Source organism: Oncorhynchus clarkii, unplaced genomic scaffold, assembly GCF_045791955.1.
Source record: "Oncorhynchus clarkii lewisi isolate Uvic-CL-2024 unplaced genomic scaffold, UVic_Ocla_1.0 unplaced_contig_4687_pilon_pilon, whole genome shotgun sequence".
NCBI lineage: Eukaryota > Metazoa > Chordata > Actinopteri > Salmoniformes > Salmonidae > Oncorhynchus > Oncorhynchus clarkii.
Genome location: NW_027261111.1, coordinates 179792 through 190060, shown reverse-complemented (window position 1 = coordinate 190060; position 10269 = coordinate 179792). Strand labels below are relative to the sequence as shown.

Here is a 10269-nt window from a genome sequence, read left to right as displayed (position 1 = left end):
TTCATATATAGATAACTTTATTATCATACATTTACATGGTATTGAAACATGTAGTCGTGGTTTAAAATGCTTTCCAGGACACTTCTCTTATAAGACACGTTAAAATGCCAATTATTTAATGTGGATGAGTTACTTATGGTTGAAAATACTTTACAAAGAGTCTTTATTTAATTTAGCTATATACACACAGACACACACTCACACATACAAAGTACATACATTTGTTTTTGTCAGTTTAATTTTCTTTTTCAAATAAAACTTTGAAAAGTGTGGATCAGCTGGTACAGTACGCCAGGGAGATTTGACCTTTGACCTGTTGGGAGCAAACGGATATGGACGCAACATTAGAGCCACAGCAAAGGCTGCTGGGAGTTACAGCACACCTCTCTCTAGTCTACATCTATACGTATCTATCCCAATCTGTTCATCTTGGGTTAACTAGCTACCTTGTTCATCTTGGGTTAACTAGCTCGTAGCAAACCTGTTCATCTTGTGTTAACTAGCTACTAGCTATCTTGTTCATCTTGGGTTAACTAGCTACTAACTATCCTGTTCATCCTCAGTTAACTAGCTACTAGCTATCCTGTTCATCTTGGGATAACTAGTTACTAGCTATCCTGTTCATCCTCGGTTAACTAGCTACTAGCTATCCTGTTCATCTTGGGATAACTAGCTACTAGCTATCCTGTTCATCCTCGGTTAACTAGTTACTAGCTATCCTGTTCATCCTCGGTTAACTAGTTACTAGCTATCCTGTTCATCCTCGGTTAACTAGTTACTAGCTATCCTGTTCATCCTTGGTTAACTAGTTACTAGCTATCCTGTTCATCCTCGGTTAACTAGTTACTAGCTATCCTGTTCATCCTCGGTTAACTAGTTACTGGCTATCCTGTTCATCCTCTGTTAACTAGCTACTAGCTATCCTGTTCATCTTGGGATAACTAGCTACTAGATATCCTGTTCATCCTCGGTTAACTAGTTACTAGCTATCCTGTTCATCATTGGTTAACTAGTTACTAGCTATCCTGTTCATCCTCGGTTAACTAGTTACTAGCTATCCTGTTCATCCTCGGTTAACTAGTTACTAGTTATCCTGTAATCAAACCCTGACATCTACCCCCAATCTGTTCATCCTGCCTCCCTCTCCAAGGTTCACCCATTCTCACCATTGAATAGGTTATATTAACTTCCCTACATCCTACTGTAAACACAGCAAAAAAAAATCAGTTGTACGTTCTCTTCTATATCCTCTATGTTCTCTTGTGATAACCAGAGGTCTACTACTCAGGTCTTCTACTACGGGGAGTATCGGAGGGCAAAACCCAGGGTAGGTCGTGGTTTGGAGAGTAAACAGATGGGCTGCTGGTGGGACCCAGAGTTTAGTGGTGTTCTAGGGGTGACGGGGTGCAGGATGGGATGAAGGGTTGGATGACGCAACAGTGAAGGTGGGAGGAGCTGATGATGGAGGAGGAGACTGTTTTGTTTGGGCTTTACCTCAGGCTCAGAGGTCAGGGGTCAGACGGGCAACGGCCAATCAGATCAGCCCGTGAAGGCCTGGAAGTGTGAGTCTGAAACAGGAAGCACAGCAAGTAAGAAGAGTGACACAGAGAAAAAAACGCCAGGTTTTGGCTAGATGGAGTACAACGACTGACCAAAAGTTGCATGGTCCAGTCGCTTCGGGGACAACTGTAGAAATTTGAGCTAAAGTCACTTCTGTCCGTAGCTGTACCCCATCTAGCCAAAACCAAAAGACCAGAACAAAATAATAAATACATCTAGGGGAATCTAGAACTTAATCAGAGCCTGTATTCTAGAACTTAATCAGAGCCTGTATTCTAGAACTTAATCAGAGCCTGTATTCTAGAACTTAATCAGAGCCTGTATTCTAGAACTTAATCAGAGCCTGTATTCTAGAACTTAATCAGAGCCTGTATTCTAGAACTTAATCAGAGACTGTATTCTAGAACTTAATCAGAGCCTGTATTCTAGAACTTACTCAGAGCCTGTATTCTAGAACTTAATCAGAGCCTGTATTCTAGAACTTAATCAGAGCCTGTATTCACAAAGTGTCTCAGAGTTATAGTGCTGATCTAGGAATCTAGAACTTAATCAGAGCCTGTATTCACAAAGTGTCTCAGAGTTATAGTGCTGATCTAGGAATCTAGAACTTAATCAGAGCCTGTATTCACAAAGTGTCTCAGAGTTATAGTGCTGATCTAGGAATCTAGAACTTAATCAGAGCCTGTATTCACAAAGTGTCTCAGAGTTATAGTGCTGATCTAGGAATCTAGAACTTAATCAGAGCCTGTATTCACAAAGTGTCTCAGAGTTATAGTGCTGATCTAGGAATCTAGAACTTAATCAGAGCCTGTATTCACAAAGTGTCTCAGAGTTATAGTGCTGATCTAGGAATCTAGAACTTAATCAGAGCCTGTATTCACAAAGTGTCTCAGAGTTATAGTGCTGATCTAGGAATCTAGAACTTAATCAGAGTCTGTATTCACAAAGTGTCTCAGAGTTATAGTGCTGATCTAGGAATCTAGAACTTAATCAGAGCCTGTATTCACAAAGTGTCTCAGAGTTATAGTGCTGATCTAGGAATCTAGAACTTAATCAGAGCCTGTATTCACAAAGTGTCTCAGAGTTATAGTGCTGCTCTAGGAATCTAGAACTTAATCAGAGCCTGTATTCACAAAGTGTCTCGGAGTTATAGTGCTGCTCTAGGAATCTAGAACTTAATCAGAGCCTGTATTCACAAAGTGTCTCAGAGTTATAGTGCTGATCTAGGAATCTAGAACTTAATCAGAGCCTGTATTCACAAAGTGTCTCAGAGTTATAGTGCTGCTCTAGGAATCTAGAACTTAATCAGAGCCTGTATTCACAAAGTGTCTCAGAGTTATAGTGCTGATCTAGGAATCTAGAACTTAATCAGAGTCTGTATTCACAAAGTGTCTCAGAGTTATAGTGCTGCTCTAGGAATCTAGAACTTAATCAGAGCCTGTATTCACAAAGTGTCTCAGAGTTATAGTGCTGATCTAGGAATCTAGAACTTAATCAGAGCCTGTATTCACAAAGTGTCTCAGAGTTATAGTGCTGATCTAGGAATCTAGAACTTAATCAGAGCCTGTATTCACAAAGTGTCTCAGAGTTATAGTGCTGATCTAGGAATCTAGAACTTAATCAGAGCCTGTATTCACAAAGTGTCTCAGAGTTATAGTGCTGATCTAGGAATCTAGAACTTAATCAGAGCCTGTATTCACAAAGTGTCTCAGAGTTATAGTGCTGATCTAGGAATCTAGAACTTAATCAGAGCCTGTATTCACAAAGTGTCTCAGAGTTATAGTGCTGATCTAGGAATCTAGAACTTAATCAGAGCCTGTATTCACAAAGTGTCTCAGAGTTATAGTGCTGATCTAGGAATCTAGAACTTAATCAGAGCCTGTATTCACAAAGTGTCTCAGAGTTATAGTGCTGATCTAGGAATCTAGAACTTAATCAGAGCCTGTATTCACAAAGTGTCTCAGAGTTATAGTGCTGATCTAGGAATCTAGAACTTAATCAGAGCCTGTATTCACAAAGTGTCTCAGAGTTATAGTGCTGCTCTAGGAATCTAGAACTTAATCAGAGCCTGTATTCACAAAGTGTCTCGGAGTTATAGTGCTGCTCTAGGAATCTAGAACTTAATCAGAGCCTGTATTCACAAAGTGTCTCAGAGTTATAGTGCTGATCTAGGAATCTAGAACTTAATCAGAGCCTGTATTCACAAAGTGTCTCAGAGTTATACTGCTGCTCTAGGAATCTAGAACTTAATCAGAGCCTGTATTCTCCACCCGGCACAGCCAGAAAAGGACTGGCCATCCCACATATGCTCTCTCTAATTCTCTCTTTCTTTCTCTCTCTCGGAGGACCTGAGCCATAGGACCATGCCCCAGGAATACCTGACATGATGACTCCTTGCTGTCCCCAGTCCACCTGACTGTGCTGCTGCTCCAGTTTCAACTATTCTGCCTTATTATTATTCGACCATGCTGGTCATTTATGAACATTTGAACATCTTGACCATGTTTTGTTATAATCTCCACCCGGCACAGCCAGAAGAGGACTGGCCACCCCACATAGCCTGGTTCCTCTCTAGGTTTCTTCCTAGGTTTTGGCCTTTCTAGGGAGTTTTTCCTAGCCACCGTGCTTCTACACCTGCATTGCTTGCTGTTTGGGGATTTAGGCTGGGTTTCTGTACAGCACTTTGAGATATCAGCTGATGTACGAAGGGCTATATAAATAAATTTGATTTGATTTGATTTGATATTCACAAAGTGTCTCAGAGTTATAGTGCTGCTCTAGGAATCTAGAACTTAATCAGAGCCTGTATTCACAAAGTGTCTCAGAGTTATAGTGCTGATCTAGGAATCTAGAACTTAATCAGAGCCTGTATTCACAAAGTGTCTCAGAGTTATAGTGCTGATCTAGGAATCTAGAACTTAATCAGAGCCTGTATTCACAAAGTGTCTCAGAGTTATAGTGCTGATCTAGGAATCTAGAACTTAATCAGAGCCTGTATTCACAAAGTGTCTCAGAGTTATAGTGCTGCTCTAGGAATCTAGAACTTAATCAGAGCCTGTATTCACAAAGTGTCTCGGAGTTATTGTCACGTTCTGACCTCTATTTCCTTTGTTTTTGTATTTATTTAGTATGGTCAGGGCGTGAGTTGGGTGGGCAGTCTATGTTTGTTTTTCTATGTTTTGGGGCAGTTCTATGTTTTCGGCCTAGTATGGTTCTCAATCAGAGGCAGGTGTCATTAGTTGTCTCTGATTGAGAATCATACTTAGGTAGCCTGGGTTTCACTGTTTGTTTGTGGGTGATTGTTCCTGTCACTGTGTGTGTGTTGTCACAGGATAGGCTGTATAGGTTTTCACGTTCCGTTTGTTGTTTTGTAGAGTTAAGTTATTTCATGTATCGTTCAGTTTCCATTTATTAAAGAACATGAGTAATCACCACGCTGCGCTTTGGTCCGCTTCTTCTCCTCCTATAGACGAACACCGTTACAGAATCACCCACCGCAACAGGACCAAGCGGCGTGGTAACGGGCAACAGCGGCACAAGGAGGAATGGACTTGGGATGACGTTATGGACAGCAATGGCATGGAGTATACTACTTGGGAGGAGATCGACAGGTGGGCGGCCGACCCAGGGAGAGTGCCGGAGCCCGCCTGGGATTCGATGGAGCAGTGCGCAGAAGGCTATCAGAGAATGGAGTTGGCGAAGCAGGCACGGCGGCGCGGAAGGAAGCCCGGGAGTCAGCCCCAAAAATTTCTTGGGGGGGGGGCTAACAGGGAGTATGGCTACGCCAGGTAGGAGACCTGAGCCAACTTCCTGTGGTTACCGGGGGGCTAGAGAGACCGGGCAGGCACCGTGTTATGCTGTGGAGCGCACGGTGTCCCCAGTGCGGGTGCACAGCCCGGTGCGGTACATTCCAGCTCCGCGTATCGGCCGGGCTAGAGTGGGCATCGAGCCAAGTGCCATGAAGCCGGCTCTACGCATCTGGTCTCCAGTGCGTCTCCTTGGGCCGGCTTACATGGCACCAGCCTTGCGCACGGTGTCCCCGGTTCGCCTGCATAGCCCAGTGCGGGCTATTCCACCTCGCCGCACTGGCAGGGCGACCGGGACCATTCAACCGGGTAAGGTTGGGCAGGCTCGGTGCTCAAGAGCTCCAGTGCGCCTGCACGGTCCGGTCTATCCGTCACCACCTCCACACCCCAGCCCTCCGGTGGCAGCTCCCCGTACCAGGCTGTCTCTCCGGCCCATCCGTCCAGAGCCTTCCTCCTCTCCAGCGCTGCCGGAGTCTCCCGCCTCTCCGGCGCTACCAGAGCCTTCCTCCTCTCCAGCGCTGCCGGAGTCTCCCGTCTGTCCGGCGCCTCTGCCGGAGCCTCCCGCCTGTCCGGCGCCTCTGCCGGAGCCTCCCGCCTGTCCGGCGCCTCTGCCGGAGTCTCCCGCCTGTCCGGCGCCTCTGCCGGAGCCTCCCGCCTGTCCGGCGCCTCTGCCGGAGCCTCCCGCCTGTCCGGCGCCTCTGCCGGAGCCTCCCGCCTGTCCGGCGCCTCTGCCGGAGCCTCCCGCCTGTCCGGCGCCTCTGCCGGAGCCTCCCGTCTGCCCAGCGCCGCCAGCGCCGCCCGTCTGCCCAGCGCCGCCAGCGCCGCCCGTCTGCCCAACGCCGCCAACGCCGCCAGCGCCGCCCGTCTGCCCAGCGCCGCCAGCGCCGCCCGTCTGCCCAGCGCCGCCAGCGCCGCCCGTCTGCCCAGCGCCGCCAGTGCCGCCCGTCTGCCCAGCGCCGCCAGTGCCGCCCGTCTGCCCAGCGCCGCCAGTGCCGCCCGTCTGCCCAGCGCCGCCAGTGCCGCCCGTCTGCCAGGAGCCGCCAATGCCGCCCGTCTGCCAGGGGCCGCCAGTGCCGCCCGTCAGCCAGGGGCCGCCAGTGCCGCCCGTCAGCCAGGGGCCGCCAGTGCCGCCCGTCAGCCAGGGGCCGCCAGTGCCGCCAGTCAGCCAGGGGCCGCCAGTGCCGCCCGTCAGCCAGGGGCCGCCAGTGCCGCCCGTCAGCCAGGGGCCGCCAGTGCCGCCAGTCAGCCAGGGGCCGCCAGTGCCGCCAGTCAACCAGGGGCCGCCAGTGCCGCCAGTCAGCCAGGGGCCGCCAGTGCCGCCAGTCAGCCAGGGGCCGCTAGAGCCCCTCCGCCCGGAGCAGCTGCCCCTCCGTCCCGAGCAGCTGCCCCTCCGTCCCGAGCAGCTGTCCCTCCGTCCCGAGCAGCTGTCCCTCTGTCCCGAGCAGCTGCCCCTCTGTCCCGAGCAGCTGCCCCTCTGTCCCGAGCAGCTGCCCCTCTGTCCCAAGCAGCCCCTCTGTCCAGTGGGGTCATTGAGAGGGGTGGGCATGGTGTGTAAGCCACGGAGGCGGACAATAAGGCGGACTGAGACAATGGCGAAGTGGGGTCCGCGTCCCGCGCCAGAGCCGCCACCGCGGACAGACGCCCACCCAGACCCTCCCCTATAGGTCAAGGTTTTGCGGCCGGAGTCCGCACCTTTGGGGGGGGGATACTGTCACGTTCTGACCTCTATTTCCTTTGTTTTTGTATTTATTTAGTATGGTCAGGGCGTGAGTTGGCTGGGCAGTCTATGTTTGTTTTTCTATGTTTTGGGGCAGTTCTATGTTTTCGGCCTAGTATGGTTCTCAATCAGAGGCAGGTGTCATTAGTTGTCTCTGATTGAGAATCATACTTAGGTAGCCTGGGTTTCACTGTTTGTTTGTGGGTGATTGTTCCTGTCACTGTGTGTGTGTTGTCACAGGATAGGCTGTATAGGTTTTCACGTTCCGTTTGTTGTTTTGTAGAGTTAAGTTATTTCATGTATCGTTCAGTTTCCATTTATTAAAGAACATGAGTAATCACCACGCTGCGCTTTGGTCCGCTTCTTCTCCTCCTATAGACGAACACCGTTACAGTTATAGTGCTGCTGCTCTAGGAATCTAGAACTTAATCAGAGCCTGTATTCACAAAGTGTCTCAGAGTTATAGTGCTGATCTAGGAATCTAGAACTTAATCAGAGCCTGTATTCACAAAGTGTCTCAGAGTTATAGTGCTGCTCTAGGAATCTAGAACTTAATCAGAGCCTGTATTCACAAAGTGTCTCAGAGTTATAGTGCTGATCTAGGAATCTAGAACTTAATCAGAGTCTCTATTCACAAAGTGTCTCAGAGTTATAGTGCTGCTCTAGGAATCTAGAACTTAATCAGAGCCTGTATTCACAAAGTGTCGCAGAGTTATAGTGCTGATCTAGGAATCTAGAACTTAATCAGAGCCTGTATTCACAAAGTGTCTCAGAGTTATAGTGCTGATCTAGGAATCTAGAACTTAATCAGAGCCTGTATTCACAAAGTGTCTCAGAGTTATAGTGCTGATCTAGGAATCTAGAACTTAATCAGAGCCTGTATTCACAAAGTGTCTCAGAGTTATAGTGCTGATCTAGGAATCTAGAACTTAATCAGAGCCTGTATTCACAAAGTGTCTCAGAGTTATAGTGCTGATCTAGGATCAGTGTTGCCCCTTAACGTCCTAATTAATAACAAGAGGGACCTGATCCTAGACACTTTGCCTCGTAAAGGTATTATATCCAGGCTGTCATTGTAAATAAGACTTTGTTCTTAACTGACTTGCCTACTTAAATAAAGGTGAAATAAATACACATTTAAATAAATAAAAGTTGATTATTATGAGGCTGCTAGGTTTTCCTACATGGCTCTCTTTCACCAGATTAATACATCTGGTTTTGGAGTATAGCTGTTATTTTGGTGGTGATTGGAATGCTGGACTCGGTGTGAATCTTGACATGCAACCAAAGCCTACTACACTAAAGATAGGCTCTAGGTCAAAAACTATACACCAAATGTTAGATGTGATTGGTCTAACGGATGTGTGGAAACTTTTCAATCTTGCCAATAGAAATGATACATGGTATTCTAATCTGCATAAATCATACCGCAGGATTGACTTCTTCCTGGTTCCCCGGATTACCACTGATTTAGTTCAGGAATGTACTGTTGGGTCTATCCATATCTCCAATCCCAAGCCAGTTTCATTCCAGCTTCCTTATTTCCAATTCAGAGTGTAATAATTCTGTACTATCAGCTGCAGATGTTTATTCAGGTGATTGATAATGATGACGCTGATTCGTTATTTACTTTGAGGCTAAATCCTATTATGCCCACTATTGTGGTTCCAGACCCAACTGATTTGTGCAAAATAGGCAGTCCTACTCTGCCTGGAGATTGTTAGAAGTACTGCAGTATGCTAAAGCCAAAGAAAGGGGATGCTCTAGTGGTGACATTAGATACCGAAGAAAAAAAAAAGCATTTGATAGAATTGAGTGGTACCATCTTTTTAAGACTGCAACAATTGTCTTTTGGAGAGGCACTCACTGACTGGGTCAGACTTATTTACTCAGCCTCTCAAGCGGGTGTTCCTATAAACGGCACAGTATTGCATCCCTTCCTCATAGGTAGAGGCACAAAACAAGGGTGTCCTCAATCTCCCTTCTTATTTGCTTTGGTTATGAAACGAGCAGAGTTTATTCTCTGTCCCAATGTTCATTCAGATATTTAATGACTTCAGTTACTTTTCTGGTTATAAGATTAATTTTGGGAAACCAATGGCTCTCCCACTTGGAAAATAAAGAAATGGCGGTTATGATATCATTTAGTACCTTGAGCGTGGCTGAGGTTCCCCCGTGACCGGCTCGGAAACCGGATTGCACAGCGGAGAAGGTACGGTGGGATTCTAAATGGTCAGTGATCTGTTTATTAACTTGGCTTTCAAATACTTTAGAAAGGCAGAGCAGGATGGATATAGGTCATTAACAGTTTGGGTCTAGAGGCAGGGCAGGATGGATATAGGTCTGTAACAGTTTGGGTCTAGAGGCAGGGCAGGGCAGGGCAGGGCAGGGCAGTCTCAGTTCTTCTGCTATTTGCAGCTCAGAAGCTTTAACTCTGTACCTCAATATAAAACTATATTAACTCTGTGCCTCAATTTAAAACAGCCTTGAACACTAATCAATATAAAAACAGCCTGGAACTGTCACGTCCTGACCTTAGAGATTCTTATTATTCTCTATGTTTGGTTAGGTCAGGATGTGACTCGGGTGGGAAATTCCATGTCTTCTGTTTCTTTGTTTTTGGCCGAGTGTGGTTCCCAATCAGAGGCAGCTGTCTATCGTTGTCTCTGATTGGGTATCATACTTAGGCAGCCCTTTTTCCCACCATTAGGTTGTGGGATCTTGTTTTCTGTTTAGTGTCTTAGCCTGACAGAACTGTGCGCTTTCGTTTTCGCTTTTGTTATTTTGTTTGAGTGTTTTTTGAATAAAAAAATCACTTCTATCAACACGTCTCCTTCACCACTAGGGGGCGATATAATCTTAGATCGCAGATCCTCTACCCCTTACAACCTGGAATTAAAATAGATATTTTGGGGGGGGCTTGTATCATTTGATTTACACAACATGCCTACCACTTTGAAGATGCATTTATTTATTTATTGTGAAACAAACAATAAATAAGGCAAAAATGGAGAACTTGAGCGTGCATAACTATTAACCCCCCAAAGTCAAAACTTTGTAAAGCCACCTTTTGCAGCAATTACAGCTGCATGTCTCTTGGGGTATGTCTCTATAAGCTTGGCAAATCATTCTTCAAGGCAAAACTGCTCCAGCTCCTTCAAGTTGAATTGGTTCCGCTGGTGTACA

At 46.6% G+C, this 10269-nt stretch overlaps 1 protein-coding gene across 2 annotated transcripts in view; it reads right to left on the bottom strand.

Annotated features, from left to right (window-relative positions):
- LOC139404886 (dnaJ homolog subfamily B member 6-like) overlaps window positions 1–10269 on the bottom strand; it is a 55985-nt gene continuing 45716 nt past the window's right edge. The window contains exons 10-11 of one of the 2 annotated variants that reach the window (XM_071147422.1): window positions 1495–1568; window positions 1–313 (exon numbers count right to left, since the gene is read on the bottom strand). In XM_071147422.1, the coding sequence (XP_071003523.1) occupies window positions 1540–1568 (29 nt within the window). In that variant the 3' untranslated portion in view covers window positions 1–313; window positions 1495–1539. Of the gene's footprint in view, window positions 1569–10269 lie in introns of both variants that reach the window. The other variant, XM_071147421.1, reaches the window with a different exon arrangement.